Genomic DNA, 17,575 nt, shown 5'->3' on the forward strand with positions numbered 1-17,575 from the left:
CAAAGTATTGTGTCACAAGTTCCTCCGAGAGTTCCGCTTCTGCTTCCTGTTATTTTCCTCTTAGTTCTCTGTGGCCTGACACTTTCAGACATGACTTATGTGAAGACATAACCTCTTCCTCTCTCGCTCTCTCTCTCTTTCGCTCTCCAGATCGCTCTGCAAAGACAAATGAATAGCGGCGCTGCGTCCTGACTCAGCAGTCAAAAGTGTCACTGACATTTAAACGATGGTAGCCGCCGTCGTTCCAAAGTGTTTCATTTCGTCTTGTTAGCTCAGACTTTGCAGCCTGGTCCTGAATCCTACAACCTCACGTCACCAGGTCCTCTCTGCGGCGGGTGATGATTTTGAGAGGTCATCAATAAGGGCTTTGGAGGGGGGTGGGGGGGTTGATGTGGTGGCTCAGCAGTCAGCTAATCGTGTTATGGCAGGCAGAAAGCGTTGAACTTGAGCCCCGCTGCAACTTCTCTTAGGGTTACACCAAACGCTGCTGAGGAGAACAGCCGTGTTGAAGTTCATGGTTTTAACGATGAATGGTGCAGACGAGTCCGATGTGATCTGACCAATCCTAAAGGGGTCCTATTATGCTCATTTTCGTATCGAGTTGTGGACTCCTATAGAGAAGCTACACACAATAACCCGCACATAAAGCTTTCTAGAGCTTCCAGATTCTGCACCTCTTTCTGCAGTGTTACTATACACTTTATGCTTCTGTCCCAAACAAGCCGTTTCATTTACTCCACCCCCGGTTCCCCTCTAGCCACGTCCACTCCACTGCGAGTGTGAACGCGCACTTCCAAAAATGTCTTGCACAATGCCTCATCGACATCCCACTGGATTTCCATTCACAGGAGCTCATAGTTCACAGTCTGATTGGCTTCTGGCTGCCCAGTTCTCCCAGTCCGAGGTCAACAATACGTCATGTGGTTGTAAGCCTGGGGGACGGCTCCAGTTTCAGGCTGAGAAGATTGGTGTTGGTGGATTAATCAGACTAATGCGAGCAGTCAGATGACGGCTTCGTGACGTCAACTCCAAAGATGAGTATGTGTTCGCATCATTTCCTTCCAGCCTCCCCCCCAGCCCCCCTCACACGTCCGGCGTGAAAACCTGAGGGAAGGCCGTGGCAGAATTACGCCATCCATCTCAATTACACAGATTGAATATCGGATTCAGTCACACAATGGCGTGCGGCAGCCGGGCCCCGGATTCAATGTCAAATGGCTAAATGGCTTTTCTGGGAACAGGACAGACTGAAAAAGAGGCCAAAACATTGAGTTTGTGCATGATAACAATATTTTAGTTCTGCCTGTGACAGCGGCCGCCTCCGAGGATGAGATTGAAATGTGGATGTTGGCCTGCAAGAAGCGGCGGAGGTACACGCGAGGCTGCCAGCTTCAATGTTGCAGCCCGACATGAAATTTGACGGAAGTTTGACCGCCAGCTAGAAGACGAAGCGCAGCCTGTCGCGGCCACGATGGCGTGCGTGCCGTGGAAACAAAGAGTAAAACTATGGACAACCTTTTTGGGGGTTTTATCGTTAGAACGCACAGAAAAGAGGACGGCATGTGTTTACATCCTACATAAAGATGGTGGCGGCTGCATCCTCCAGACTCCTTCAAGGTCACCACTACTACATTTGGCACAAACAACAACAACAACAACAAATGTAGCCATTTGGGGGATGCCAAAAAATCCTACGTATAAAATAAAGTCAAACATGCAGTAGTCAACTACTGTTCAGAACATGTGGTTCAGCATTTCCTGGACGTTTGGTCACTTCCTGTGTTGAATCAGGTAACCATTTCCTTTTGGGGGAAAGATGAGGAATATGTAATAGCGAGGGTAATTAGCTGTCTCGGTAATAAGGTAGACATAAATAATGGAGTGAAAGGAGAGGGCTGTGCTAATGGTGGCTAACAAAACAACTGTGGCGTCTGCAAAAGAGAAAAAGCTAAATCTTCCATTATTGTTGTACATTAGTCTTCTAATCATTGCAGTGCAGCTAAAAGGTGCAATGTTTGCTTTATTCCAAGTTCAACCTTGCACCCGCCGCCGTCCTATTAAGGCAGATCGTCTTCCACGGCCTCCCAGGGATGAAAAATGGATGACATTAGACGATACAAGCTCTTGTTGGTTTTACACTGAAAAGGACTTGACCACAAACAGCCCCGGGACTCCTTCTAAAATGCATCTGGAGCACAGAGGTCCAATGGAAAAAAAAACATAGCCGCTCTAACGTGTTCATCGCAGAGAAAGGAAAGACAGACGCCGACGGGATGATGCGTAGAAGGAAGGATCCCCGTCCTTCTCCTTTGTGTCCTTCGGGGACAATGGAGGAAATGTTGAACAGAGCGACGCCTGAATTTTGTTTTTGTGTCGTAGATGCTCGCACTAAATAGTCACGTGGGATGAAGAAGAAACATGGAAAAGAAAACAGCCGGGAGACGTTTGATGATATGATAGACCTGGGACACACGACATGTTGGTGGAAGGAAGCTTGGCGCACCAATTACAAAGATGGCTGCTCCCATCAGGGTTTGATGCTGCCCGTTCCGATGCTAACTACGTGGATTCATTGATACATTTGGAATTTTATTCAGTGCTATTGGCCATAACCATGAAAAAAGCAACCAAAAATCATATTTGATAGCATGATAGCAGCAGTAAAATACGGTGGTGGTAGTGTGATGGTCTGGGGCTGTTTTGCTGCTTCAGGACCTGGAAGACTTGCTGTGATAAATGAAACCACAAATTCTGCGGTCTACAAAAAAAAAAAACCTAATGAGGTTATCCGGCCATCTGTTGGTGACCTCCAGCTAAAACCAACTTGCGTTCTCCAGCAGGACAACGATCCAAAACACGCCTGGAAATAAATGTCTGGTCTCTGGTGTCAAATTCATCTTTTCATGTCAAATCCAAACGTGTTCAGTCAAAAACAAAAGTCATTTTTCAGTATGCACCAGAGTTGTACCGTGTTCCTCCACGGTTCATATTGAGGAAGTAGAACTTCCTGTAGTCGAGCGTCTACACAGTCAACAAATCTGTGTGAGAATGACCAGTTGCTGTTTGCATGTTTTAGGTTTGATCATCAAGAATATTAACACAAAGATTATAGATTCTTATTCCCTTACCGTAGCCTAGACTGAGGTGAGCAGAGGAATGTGACCAATGATGCCTGCATTGTTACAGCCCTAAGAGTCACAGCATGCGGTGTAGCCCACAAAGAAGAACAAGACAGTCACTCTGTACTTGGACTTATTTGTCCTCGGCATTCCAAGGGTATTTATAGCAGCTTGCTGCATGACAATCCGCTCGACGCGGGGTGAGTGTGAGCAAAGAAGAGAGAAGGAAAGTTGCAGCAAGTCTAAACACGAGATGAAAAGAGTAATCAGACCTCAGAGGAGGCTCGAATCAAACGCTTTCTCCTGCTTTGAACAAATCGAGCCCTTCTATTAATATTGCTCTTTAACATCTTTGCACTTGTCAAACATGATTTAAGATGGCTTTGAGGAGGCACACTTCTGCTCGGATGGCTGAGAAGTTTCATCAGCAGTTTGCGTCCCTCATTTCAGCCATAAATGCACATAAATTAGCGCTAGCAGGATGCAGACTGCAAAGTGGAGCAAAGGACTCTATACATACGATGGGAACAACAACGTATTGCAAATCAATTAGTGCACACTTGTTCCCAGCAGTGAAGTGGCACCCTGCAATTATTACATTCACTTCCAGAACCCTACCCTTCTCTCTTCAATTGCCGCTGTCCTAACCAGGATTCAAATCCGTATTACCCAATCAGGTCATTCAGAAGCTTATCTCCGTACAAACACGTACTAATACATCCAGAGTTGAAACGGTATCAACTATGAGCGATCGTACATCCATTACCAAAAGGAAACAGGAGTTCAGAACATTCGGAAAGTAGTCCCAATCCCATAAAAAAATAAAAATAATTGATTATGGGTGTTCAATATCATCAGCTGATGAGACATCGGTTCATGTTGTGATTGTTTATCAACACGACAGCACGTTTGCGAGCGCCGTATGTCAGCCATGTTTTTTTTAGGATTGCCAATCACGCCAGTCTGTTGAAGTCTGATATGACCGTCGTGTTTACCACCTTCCTGCCGTCCTTTTTAGCAACCAAGAGCTACGCCATGCTCAGATGACGGATTCGGTCAATTATCCACCTCGAGGGGAAGGAATGCGGCTTGGCGTTCCCCGTCTTCGCCCTCATTAGCAGGACAGGCGCCGACAGCTGCCCCCAATATGAATATACGATAACGTTGACATTTAGAAGCATCCATAGGTGGACGGATCCAAATGACGGCCAATTTGACTGCTAATCTGAAAGGCCAAGGCTGCCGGTGGCGGCCGGTGGCGGCCGGTGGCCGGTTGCGGGCGGCTGCCACGCCACCGGTGGCGGGCGGCTGCCACGCCACATCAATCTGTGAGCGTGTGTGGACGCGTGTGGACTCACCAAACAGATTGCTGGAGTGGCCTTGCTTGGAGACGGGCCGCAGCTCATTGGAACCCCAGGCGTAACGTGTGTAGCTGTCCCACGCGTGTTTCATCATCTGTTGGCGGAGGAAGAGGAGGAGATGTGATGTGAGTTATGAAGAGCAACTGAGGGGCTGCTTCTTATGCACAGGATGTGTAGACCACCGCGGCCCATCCCACCGGACATCTTCTCAATTTTCTCTCACATTCTAATACACAAGCGGATGAAGTCCCGATTAGAGTGCAGCTCTACCTAGTGGTCAATGTTGGTATCTACAGCGCCATCAATGCCTCGAAACATGACATGATGATGACATGATTGTGTTCCAAGTGGGTACTACTTGAGCCCAGAAGTGGCAGGGAAGGCGCCCCTGTCCCGGCTACTTAGTCCAGCTCCTCCCGGCGGATCCCGAGGTGTTCCCAGGCCAGTTTTAGTCTCTCCAATGTGTCCTACTACCTACTACTGCTCGGACGTGCCCTGAACACTTCCCTGACCAGATGCACCTCCCCATCTGCATCGGTGCTAACGTTGCACCAATCCACCTGTTAATCTTGCGTTCCATCCTTTACTCACTCAGGACCCCAAGGTTCTCCTCCACTTGGGGCAGGATCTCATCCCGATCCGGGGATGGCACTGCATCCCTTTCCGGGGGAGAACCTTGGACTCCTTGGAGTTTCTGATGTCACCATTGTGATCATAGTTGATTCAAAGTTCACAGTTTGGATAATGGCGTAACGGATTATGCCCTAGACCAGGAGTTGGCAACCCGTGGTTGTTCACATGGGGCAGTGATTTATTGTTGACATGGCAATAGGGGACGGGTGTGCTTGGTATGCAAGCATCTTATTGGTTGCATCAGCCAAGAATGTGACAGGCTGGACTGTTGAAGGATTCTGTCAACTTGAGTCATACGTTTTAATATAATAGTCAGAGAAATATGCGCCATGGCATATTTCTGTATGAGTCGCAAGACAAAAAGCAGTTGACTGTAATTGCCAAGTTTTAGCTGGATGACTTTTTATACGATGTTTTCTGAATGGGGGCGCTAAATGACCAATTCAAATGCTAATTATGATGGCTGGCAGATTAATTAGCACAACTCTGCTAAAAGCCCGAGCAGCCACCCACTTCTGCTGAGCCGCCATTATTGCTTGCGAGCATCATCTTATTTCCACGGCGGCGTTTGGCTGGCGTTAACGTTCGTCTCGTACGCGGATGCAGCGCCGCTTGCGTCCATCCCGCTTAATCCCGCTTCTACAGCATCCCGGTGCGGGCCTGTGGATTAGATCCCCCAAAACCCTTCACCCCCCCATCCCACTCTTTCAGTCGCACGCCAGAAACGCCTCTCTGGTCATTAACGCACACCCCCTCCTCAAAAGCGCACCCCTGTGTCGCTCAGCGCTAATTGGGCGACTGCGGGTGACCGGTGCGAGACACCAGTTGGACTGGCGGGTCCTCCTATCAGCGAGACACCTGCTCGATGTCCGCCCCTCACGCAGTCAATCACGCGGCCCCAACCCGCTTAGAAATCTCATTTTCAGCTCCGCTAGCTTCTCACCTGTCACACAGTGACTGCGCAAACAAAGATAAGAGCGGCCGGGAGAGCTGAAGTAAAATACAATATCACTGACAACACCACCCACACGGGATCACGTCCGGTTGGGGCTGAAGGGGGAAACTACATCAAAGCTGCAACAAGCGCACTCATACACACCGACGTATACTACGTACTATATACGGGATATACGGGATATACGCTAGATACACACTGGAACATCTAACACACCTCAGTATTTATGAGTATTTATGTACATTGTAGGTGTATTTGTTGGTGTTTTCTTGTTAACGTACACGTTTATTGCTGCGGGCCATGAAAAAAACAATCCCGTGCCACATGGTGGACACCCCTGCCCTACATTAACACGTCTGCTGTGCGTGTATCGCTAGCAGCTATCATACTTCAGATGCTAATCTGTTGACGTGCCGTGCAGCTAGCCCGACACGAGGCCTCCATGCATGCCATCGATGCCAGCGATGCTGAAGGAGTCGGCAAGGCGGCTCCTCTCCACCTCCTCTCGTGTCGCAGTGGAGAGTCTCGAGCACGTCTCGCTAGGTGACACGCGGCGAGTAGCTGTAATTAGCAGCCTCGCTGGCTTTAATTAGCGGGTTTAAACGGGGTGGAAGCTGTCGCGGGCCGTCTATCTGATGCAAACGTTTCTTGCCATGAATGTGCGTCTGTGTTTGCAGATGAGGAAGGCTGATCCGTGTGAATGTGTTCCTCTTGCCGTGTGCTAGTGAAGCCGTACTGTGCCAGTGCATCATCCACGGAGGTTAGGAGCGGGATAAGCGTGGAGTACGGGCGTTAAAGGCTAATTAAGGCTCCGCTACGCCCCTTTGACACATGACTGCGAGCGGCGCATGAAATCAGCAGCTATTCATCTGGCGTGATGCAACCCAGTGAAGACCTTCCGTGATGGAAGGGAGTCTGTCACGCTGCATGAGCATCACAAGGCATCAGCATGTGCACAGCAAATCTCTTTGTGCTTTTTCTTCATCACTTCCTGCCTTGGTTCATGTCCACGCTTCAGCTACAGGTGGCGCTATGGTCTGTGACCCTGAGGTCATTTTAGCCAATCAGAGGCCTGAAGAAAGCCATTTCAGGAAAAGACAACACCGCAAGAAGTGAGGGAATAAGATGGCGGCTCCATGAAGGACGTGCATAGAATGTGAAACGTGTGCGGCCTCAGCAGAGAAAGTGTTAATCAATGGCTAGCAAACGAGCTTCGAAGCTCTAATTGAGAGCAGGAATGCAAATGCGACTGAGGGAGAAACATTCCTGTGTGTTACTGCCGTCATGGTCGGCATCCCGATGTGCTGCCTCTAATTGGATTAACAGCTCAGGATTCTGCAGGTTGACCGCGGCTATTAGGACCCGCTGGCCCCGGCTATTTCAGACACGCTAATTGGCTCCACACTAAAAGGTGTCACACGCTTACGGCCCAGCAACACCAACCCTGTAAGTACAGTACAGAAGGGAGGAAGGAAGGAAGGAAGGAAGGAACCAAGGAAGGAAGGAAGGAAGGAAGGGAGGGAGCAATGGAGGGAGGGAGGGAGGGAGCAAGGGAGGAAGGTAGGGAGCAATGGAGGGGGGGGGGGGCAAGGGAGGAAGGTAGGAAGCAAAGTAGGAGGCAAGGGAGGAAGCAAGGGAGGAAGATAGGGAGCAAGGAAGTAAGGAAGCAAGGGAGGAAGGTAGGGAGCAAGGAAGCAAGGAAGCAAGGGAGGAAGGAAGGAAGGAAAGAAGGAAGGAAGCAAGGAAGCAAGGTAGGAAGCAAGGAAGCAAGGTAGGAAGCAAGGAAGCAAAGTAGGAAGCAAAGTAGGAAGCAAGGTAGCAAGGTAGCAAGGAAGCAAGGAAGGGAGCAGGGAGCAAGGAAGGGAGCAAGGAAGGGAGCAAGGAAGCAAGGGAGCAAGGAAGCAAGGGAGCAAGGAAGAAAGGAAGGAAGGAAGGAAGGAAGGAAGGGAGCAAGGAAGGGAGCAAGGGAGGAAGGAAGGAAGGAAGGAGGGAAGGAAGCAAGCATCCATGATACGCAGACAACATTCCAGTTCTGCAAAGGAGACGACTGTAGTGCTATAGAGTTCCTTGTTTGAGTGAAGAATCTTCCCAAGGCTGGCGGCCTCGGCCAGGAAGCCTTCCACCGATGTGGGAATGTGGGATGTGGGATGTGGGATGTGGGAATGAAGTTGAGCTCAGAGAGCCGAGTCAAAAGTCCACTAAAGGTGTTTTCCAGCACCAAGACCAATCATTAACCACCATTGAAAGGTTGAAGTGTTGTTGACCTCGTTTGTTCTGCTGGTCTGCCCAAAGCGTACGCCAACACAACCATCCTAGTTGAGGTCAACGTCTTCTGATGCCTAAAGATGACCGTTATAGAATAGACAGACTCGGATTCGTTCCTGCATGATTTAGCCTGTGGAAACAAAGGAATGAAAGGTTCCCGCTGTAAAGAGTCTGACTTCCGTGTTTCCGCGGTGCTGAATGCCTCCAACCGTGGGATTTATGTGAGATTTAGCTGCCAGTACTTAAAAGGCTTGTCATCTCTGTTTGCCACTTATTCATCCAGCTCCCTTTTTCCAGTCCTAGCGCTGTCAGCCGCCATCACAAATGGCCTCTAATTCGGAGGAAGCGGCGTGGCGTGTTGGCCCCGGGAACAGCCTTCCTGGGCACGATGCAGGCGCCAAAGGGAGCGCTGGAGCACCTGTGCGCATCACTCGCTGGCGTGCTGTATAATTACACGTACAAAAGCGCAAACATAATGGCCAGTCAGCCGGGTGGCACAAATCTACGTCTGCAACCTAATGGTGGGGAAATGAATACTTGTCTCGCCCGTGCAGACTAGCGCATGGCGACAAAGCAGCAGAAACGGCCGATTGACAAGTGCGCTGGTACGACATGGAGAGGTGAAGCGAAGTCGAGTGTGAGGAGGCGGAAATAAAAGCTCTATTAGCGCTGGGGAGGGAAAACAACACTCTCTGCACTAAGTAGTACAGATAATCTGTTCCAGGGTCAAACTGCCAGGATTTTAACATTGTTTACCGGGACACAAGAGGAGAAGGAAGCGTCCCCCACACTGTAAATAGCCAATGTTGACATTGTGACGGACAGATGTGTTTGTTCATAAGTTCGTGACATGCCGCAATCCTCAACCAATCTAAGCTGGACACGTGTGGCGTAGGACACGGCCCCCTTTCTGGGCTCGTGTGGTATAGAAGCATGTCTTGTAGTTCTTTGGAGGGGTTGTGGCATTTCAAGAAGGTCTGGGCCGTAAGGTTTGACCAACGCCTGATGGGTCCATCACACGTTTAGAGTTAGCTTGTGTTTGCCAGAAGGATCTCCAACGTCTAATATGAAGACGGGAACCATTAGTCTTAAGGACCAGTGATCCGTGACAGTCGGACCAGCACATTTCCGCTGTGGAGACTTGAGTGCAGCGTGGGTGGGAGTGTAGGGGTTGGCGGGGTGGGGGTGTGCAAGGGAGGGGGGGCCTTTCGACAGCGCCTTTGACATTGTACAGCCCAACAGGAGGTTCAGCCCACAACAGCGCTGAACTTTTGTGCTTCCAAGTCTCCCTTTTAGACCCGCTGCTCGGCCTCCAAACAGAAAAAGGCAACATTCTTCCAAATCCTTTCCTCACATCTTCACCCCCCACGGCGGGACAGAGGACGGCGACGGCCCCCCCTCATTTTGGGTCAGTGTCGCATTGTTGTGCGGTTAGGAACAACAACAGGAAAGCTGCACCAATCTCATGACCTTTTTAATGCTCTTAGCTGTCATGCAAGTGTAAAAAGAAGCTAGCCACCGGCCTCAACAATATTAAAAACAACAGAGAACTCATTTTAACGTTCTTAACGTTCTTAACAATAGTACCAGGCCAAAATAACCAACCTGGGTTACCTTTCAAGGTGAGGTGAGGTAAGGTAAAGTTAGGTAGGGTAAGGTAAGGTAAGGTAAAGGTGGCCCCTGAGGACCACAGATCCAGGAATCTCCTGAGTTATCACCCGCTAACTCAGATCCGCTGATGCTGGCACAGTTGCCAGTTAGCTACTGTGCAAACTGCATGACTGCCACCTGCATCTGCTTGTAGCCGCCCCCCCCCCCATAAGACGAGGTCAGTAGCTACAATATGACCCCCCCACTCCTATCCCCCCCCGGAGACGTCATGTGGGACAAAGACCGAAGCGATGCAAGTGCTCGAACACGTCACGTTTGTCCTTGAACGACACTTCAGCATCAGATGGCTTGTGAGGGAACCACGTTTGTGGAGATGGCAATCCGCCGTAATCCTCACTGAGCAGACAGTCTTTGCAAACGATCATACACTCTAACCAACCAATCCCACCGGGGGTGGGGGGGCGGGGGGCACAAAGCCATTCGAATCCCAGGAGCCTGATTGGCGTTTAACGGTGCTGATAGCGGCGTGGGCAAGGCTAGCCTACCTGCGAAGCAACATTACACTCTGATCAATATTAGCTGATGGCTGTCTGGGGACGGTGGGGGCGGGGGGCGTGTTGGGGGGCGCAGTATGATGAAATAGAGGAGCGTTACAAAATCTATACTTTGCAATGACTGCTTAGTTAAAAAAACCGATTTTGGGTAGTAAAACAACACTCCGTCGGGGACGCCATTATTGCAGACAAAGATGTTCCAATAAAACCTGAACACAGATGTCTGGGTGGGATCCAGAAAGGAACCAGAGCGCCTGCCGGAATGTTTTCCAATGAAACATGACTCATCAGGCTCCATTGTTGGGTTCCTTCGGTCTGGACGCTGAATCATGCTTATCCTTGGCCTCATCCTTCCTCGCTTCGTCTATCAATGGCCGAGTTATCACGCAGCCACGACCTCAAGCGATGGCGGCACGGGGGCGTTGGTATCCACACGGGGAGGTGTTTTGGAACGGTTGTTTACATATGACGGATATTCAATGATCACTGTGTTGTGGTTGCCTATTATTAGTTAAAAAAATATTGAAAGACAAGTTATGAAGTATTGTGGTCACTACGACCACATGACGCTAGACTACATTAGCATTCACAATACATGGAGAGCCCAGCCAACATGCCATGGCTGAGATCGGGGGGAAAAAAAAGGTTTTCCTCTCATTTCCTGTGGAAGTGGTTAAGGTATTGGCTTACATAAATTAGAGTAGCTAACTAGTTAGCTCAGTAGAAATTCGACTAGGATTTCTTTTCCCAGTTTATTCTTGTTTTTTTCTCCTTGGACTACACTGGTAGTCCAAATGATGTATGTAGTATTAGTGTAGTACACTGTATGGCCTTCTATGTACTTGTACTTGACAAGCGCTGAGAAAAGCAGCAGGAAAGGTTGGCGAGCGTGATGAAGGAACCCATCTCCCATGTGATGCGTGCCGGACGAGTGAGTGATGAGGCCGGGGGGGCCGGGGGGGCCGGCGTCGCCCGCCTCTCTCCGAGCGCGGCTCGTGGGCGTAATGGAGGGGCAGGAGTGAAAAATCAATGTGTCTTTCACAAAGTCTTCATTAGTTTGCCTTTGGTCAAGTGGCTGGGTCAAACCCAATTGGTCTGTTTCCTCCACGCCAGACAAAGGTCAAATCAATACCGATACAGTACGGCGATGGAGACGCGGCTCAGCTCAGCGCCGCTTGTTAAACACAAAGGAAGAGCGCCGACGCATCGGGCAATTCCCTGTAACGAGCATGGATTGGGATTGTTAATCACTGATTATGACTGATGGTGGATGAAAAGGATGAATGGACATTTAAGGTCACTTTCAGCTGCATTGAACTTGTGATTATTGGCAAAGACACCATGTGGCAGCCAGATCCACTTGTACACCGCATAGATGTTTGGCAAACGCTGATTTCAAATCATCTTAATACATTTTCTTTTGGTTTTATTCTGACTTTGTTCCCAGCATGTTATAAAAATGCAACCTCTCCAGGGTGCACCCCGCCTCTCGCCCAAAGACAGCTGGGGTAGGCTCCAGCACCCTTGCGACCCTCATGAGGATAAGGGAAATACAAAACGGATGGACGGTCAGTCTGGAATACGGAAAAATGGCGGCCTTGTGGAATTTTGGAATAGAAGAAGCGAAGCTAGAAACATGGAAGGAATCTGGAGCGTTCCGATGGACCTTCAACAGCTATGGAGAGATCTAGGAGGAAAGCACCATTTTGGAAAATTGAGTACTTATTGATTGATTTTTTAGGAAATGCCAATAAAAAACAGCAGCAGGTCAAAGTCCAGAGACCTTAGACCCCCCCACTTTATGAAGAACTGCTCTGTCAATCTTGGGAATCTAAGATTGGTGGAGTCCTGCAGCGATGTCATCAGGCTGTCATGGACGTGATGTTTGCTGATCCAATCACTTAAACAATGCGGATGACGCCGTCCGTGATGATCAATACACTCACGCCACCCACTTTGTCCACTTGTCCAAAGGCCGCTGCCCAATTCCAGCCCAACACAACAAGCTGATTCCACGATTCCGCCCTTTCACGTCACGAGTCTGCCTATTATTCCATCCTGGATGGCGGATGAAGGCGTGATAATGTCGTGATTATGCCACATCTCAAGGCGGGCAGAATGAGATTGGCTCCACTCCTGACTAATTAAGCCACACATTCAATTGGACGATGCAGTATTTCATTAACTTTTGGGCAAATGCATTACCTGAAAATACCAGGATATTCCAAGCCGTAATTATTGCATTACAATTTGCATTACAGTTGCATCCGTATCGTTTGCAGCTCCTCGTCAAACAGTTGAGAATTAGCATAATATGCCCTTTAAATTCAGTGTTGTCAGTGCGGGACCCCCCCAGAGTAGCTTTGCATGATTAATCATACACACGCCTGTCCTGTAAGCAAAGATCTGTCCCGGTCTCCACACACCCGACACTATTTATCTGCATATCCGGCGCATAAAAGGCAAACAAATGCTTCATGCACCCAACTCATGTTCATGCAAATGGCTGACCAACGGAAGAATTCCCAGCATCAATTATACGCCGACTACAAAACTGTCTGAATAATTTAGCGTGCATGCTCGCCACAACACTCCACCTGGCCTCGCAGCGAGGACCAGACCGCAACGAAAGTGCACCCCCAACCGCAGACTCGGCCGCTGACACTCTCGGTCAAGTCTCGGCTTGTTTGCCACATTTTGGCATCGACACCGGCGGCACAGTCGCGACGGCCGCCCTCCACCGCCGCCGGCTCTTTGACGTGGCCTTTGCGTGTCAGCGCCCTTTAACTGCCCTGTCGACGTCTGAATCAGACCGCACACGACGGGCGCGGCGCACTCCACAGCTCGCCGTTTTCATCTCAGGCGGGTGGAGCCCAGTCAGGGACAAGCCACTGTGATGCACTCCAACGGGGTCAGGCTACATCCGCTTCAACAAATAATAGATTACAAAACATTTTCAACGGCTGAAAAATGAAAATGATAAATGTTTTAAAATACTGATATAGTTTGATAATATTTCAAAGCTATCTGGTGGCAGCCAGCAGCTGAAACGTGCTAACAAGGCATGCCCACCTTAGCATCCTGGAAGCCGTCCTGCATGTACTTGCCACCAATCCGAGCTGCAGACACTTTTTCCCAGCTTGTTTAGGGAGCAGACTCCATTAAACGAGTCCTCTGGTTGCTCTTAAGTCGTAACGGTGGAAAGTTGGCAAGATCTATCATGCCAATCCTAGAAGATGTTTTTCCCTCCACCGATGCTCTCTGACTGAACGTTCTTGCTGATCATACACAAATTGCTGCATCTCTTGGCCTCGCTATGGCGTTAATGCCCAGAGGCGAGCCCGTTTGCTGATCAGGCGTTTGCCTGCGACTCTAATAACTCAGATGCTAATTATTCAAAAAAATAAAAAAGCAAATGCAATAACAAGCAATGAGCTTCGGCTTCTGCAACTCCGCGCCCCGGACATCAAGCCATCCCACCAGGAGATTACCCTCTCGTCCTTACATGATAAAATATGCAAGGATGGCTTGCAATGCTGAAAAAAGAAAAAGAGTAGCTCGCTCATGCTGGGCAGATTGAAAAATAAATTGACTATGTGATTGACAGCCGCTGACTTGCGGTATTAGACTGAATTGGATTTGGGAAAGAAAGCAACCGGCCATGACCCCCCCCCCCTCCAGTTCTCAGGACACAGCCATGGTGAATATCCAAAACCATTTCCTTGCGTCGCCAACGGCAGGCATGAAATATCTACCTGAGACAAACCCGGCTTACCCGTCAAACTCGGGCCTGGGGGCCAAATCTGGCACGCGCCGCAATTTCATTCGGCCTGCGGAACCGTTTGCAAAATAGCACCGAGTCGGTCCGCCCCGCGGATCTTATCAAAGCAAGTGCTTCCAGCTGTCGACATCATGAAGAGATTCCTCTAGAAGTTTTGTTTTAAAAGTGGAAACAATATTGCATACAGCACAAACTTGACAAGCATTTGGAATAAAAGATGCCAGATTCAGCCCAAAGGTCGAGGTCATTGAACTGTGGGCTGGTCCATCAACGACGGCTTCATTCAAACCAACAACCACGCCAATGTCCAGCTCGGTCCGCAACTTAAAGCAGGTTGTGAGTTTGGGCCCCCCGTCCACAGGCCCCACATTGTTAGTTTGTGGCCAAAAGCAAACCCTCGCTGAGAGGAAGTCCTCAGGCTGTGTTGCCAGCGTGGATGGACGGTAGAAAATGACCTGCTGACAAATGAAGCATGAGAACCCCAGGAGATGATTCACAATTTATCATTTCATAAGAAATAGAAGCCGACTCTTCAAGTTTGACCAATTCAAGTTTTACACTTTGCCCAGGTTTTACGTGCAGGGGGAAAAATAAGTATATGCACTCCGCAGCGCTACACATATAACACAATCGATCCTCTTGAATGCTAATGAGCTAGCCGCCTTTGGTAGCCGTGAGGGAGACAAGACAAATGGCCCCGCCTCGCCTCGCTAATCCAAAAGGCGCCAACAAAAACGCAAGGCTCGGTCAGTAATGGCGACCTCGCCACGTACATTTTACATGTTTGCGTTCACCCGATGGGGCCGAGGGGTCGCACCGCTTGGTATACATCATTGGTGGTGTCGGGGGCAGCGCCGCTATGGATGCTAATGATGCAAAAGTGTTGTCCAAATAAGAAATGTTTGAAACGGCAATAAAGCTGTGAAAGAAAGAACTACAGAGGAACACCAGACGTATGCAGACGTCCGTAGAAGCAGAGCTCCTGGAACACGAGTGATGACGTCATGCTACACACAACAAGCTAGCTAGCTAGCTAGCTCAGGGGGTCCATGGTCCGGCATTACATATTTGTGTGGTGACACTACCATTACTTACTACCATGACTACTGCAACAACACATCCCCACGAGGGGACAAGATCCCCTCCACCCCTACCACCCCCCAGGAAGAATTCCTAGGAATCACATGCAGCTAGCACACCTGAAGCAAAATAATAAGACATGCTGAATAAGCCTAGTTTAAATTGCTATTATTGATGGCTTCTTACTGACATCTTTTAAGGCGCGGGTGTCAAACATCTGAATACACAAAAGCCGCCCCTATGAACGGGAGTCCGTTTATTTGGCTTATCGGAGAATAAATCAGCACTTTTAACTTGGGCAGCTTTCGAATCCCCCGCCCCCCCCCGAGGAGTGTGCAGCGGACACGACACCGTAATGTGTCATTGAAATTTAATAGCCCACTTTGAGCACTTAGAACATTACATCTTAAATGTCCAAAACAGGACGCCCCGCCACACTCGCGTGCATCACAACACCCAAAGTGCGCCCAAAGGCACGAGAGAAACAAGATGGCCGGCCGTTGTGCGGCGGTCGCAGCCTCCGAGCGCATTCAAGCTCGCTGCACACTTTGAATTGGCACACTGGTGAGGCTCCCCATTCACGGCTCGAGCCTCGCTCTGGCTCCGACCTACCGTGCAAACATCAAATGCGTGTAATTCATCTTGCTGCGGGCCTCTCCGAATCAACGCTCAATGACTGCGTGCACCGGTGGGGGCCGGCCCAGCCCCGCCCAGACCAGCCAGCACACAAGGACAGTTAAGTCGAGCAGCTCTAGCCAATGAGCTAAAAGCCGTGGGTCGTCAAATCATTGTCTAGCACATCTCTGGAGGCATCGGGGGAGGGGTTACCACTGATACAGTAACTGGAGGGGGTGTCACAAGATCTCGCGACATGAAAATGTGATGAGATTAGAAAAAAAGGGGTTTTGCGATAACAGAAAATGAAAATGTAGCTCATTTGTCCCGCCTCCATCCTGTATATTTGTCTGTTTCCTCATCTCTCAGAGGGTTCACTCTGGGCATCGGTTCAGCAGCTAGACGCTTCATAGAACAACATCCTTCCACTGAACAACGGAGTGAGACCTCTGGTCAATCATACCATCGTCTCGTCTCTTGGGGGAGGGGCCAAGCACATTAAATTATTCAATGATGTTTTCTGTGGAAAAAAAACGCCGACATTTGGAGAAAAAAAACTATACAAATATTGTTTGACTAAAAATCTGAATGTGCAATCCACTGTCGCAGTGGACGGACATGCTGCCAAAGCCATAATGAACGGCGTCCTCCGACTTGTGGGCCGTGTGGGCTGCTGGGCTCACCCGAGGCGACAACTCAACTACTCAAAAGGTCACAAGAACGCATCCCAGAGAATCACCCCATCAGTCACCCAGGAAGTCTATATGGCCTCGTGCGGCGTCACGGGAGCCAGCAGGCAGTATACATAAGATGGGGAATGAGAACATTTCCCCCAGCGACAAACCTCCCCCCACTCCCCCCACCTCCGCGCATACGAACACAACCACTGGGCCTGCATGGGATACACTCGTGACGCTCCTTGCAGTGTAGCTGCACGAATCCACGCTGATGTAAACAGACCTTCCTCCCAGGTGACCCGTATATTCATGATGTGTTTTCATGCAATAATGTTCATTACTGGGATCATTTGATGGTTAAGATGCTGGCATGGATCACAAAGTAGCTGCAAAGATGCAAAGCAGAACATCAGGCACCTTCTTCCCTTTCTGTGTGCTCTAGCGAGACAAAAAACGCTAGCATGGGGCAGCTAACAATGGACGCAATGGGACACGCCTACACTACCCTCCAAAACGCCACCATTGTTCCATTTCCATGACTTGCGTAATAACCAGGCTACAGCGACATTGTTTTTATTGTTATTGTAGGAGCTAACACTGAAGAACGACCTTCACCAAGTAGCGACACTTTGCAAAGCTAGCATGGTCGGCTATTTGTTTTGTGAAGCGTCAAATGCTCCCACACTTTTGAAGACTTTGGTCGGCCTGTTTTCTCTCCGTGTTTCATTTGTTGACTTTCATTGTCTTTCGGAATTACCACTTCCGCTCTGACTCCACCTCACTCTAGAGGTGGAGGTAATTTATTTCTGCTCCACATCGTGGTGAGTGACACATCAAATCGATAATGAAAGTCATTGCCAACACTTTTAATTGTCGATTTCCATTATCGATATTTTCGATTTGTTGTTGCAGCCCAAAACAACA

The 17,575-nt window shown here is 49.3% G+C and overlaps 1 protein-coding gene across 1 annotated transcript in view; it reads right to left on the minus strand.

Annotated features, from left to right (window-relative positions):
* Positions 1-17,575, minus strand: part of man1a1 (mannosidase, alpha, class 1A, member 1) — a 49,710-nt gene that overhangs the window by 26,759 nt on the left and 5,376 nt on the right. Inside the window, exon 2 of the mRNA XM_058064356.2 lies at positions 4,478-4,574. Within this exon, the coding sequence (XP_057920339.2) occupies positions 4,478-4,574 (97 nt within the window). The remainder of the gene's footprint in view (positions 1-4,477; positions 4,575-17,575) is intronic.

The sequence above is a fragment of the Doryrhamphus excisus genome, linkage group LG11 (assembly GCF_037039965.1).
Source record: "Doryrhamphus excisus strain RoL-2023G ecotype Guam linkage group LG11, RoL_Dexc_Guam_v1.1, whole genome shotgun sequence".
Classification (NCBI taxonomy): Eukaryota; Metazoa; Chordata; class Actinopteri; order Syngnathiformes; family Syngnathidae; genus Doryrhamphus; species Doryrhamphus excisus.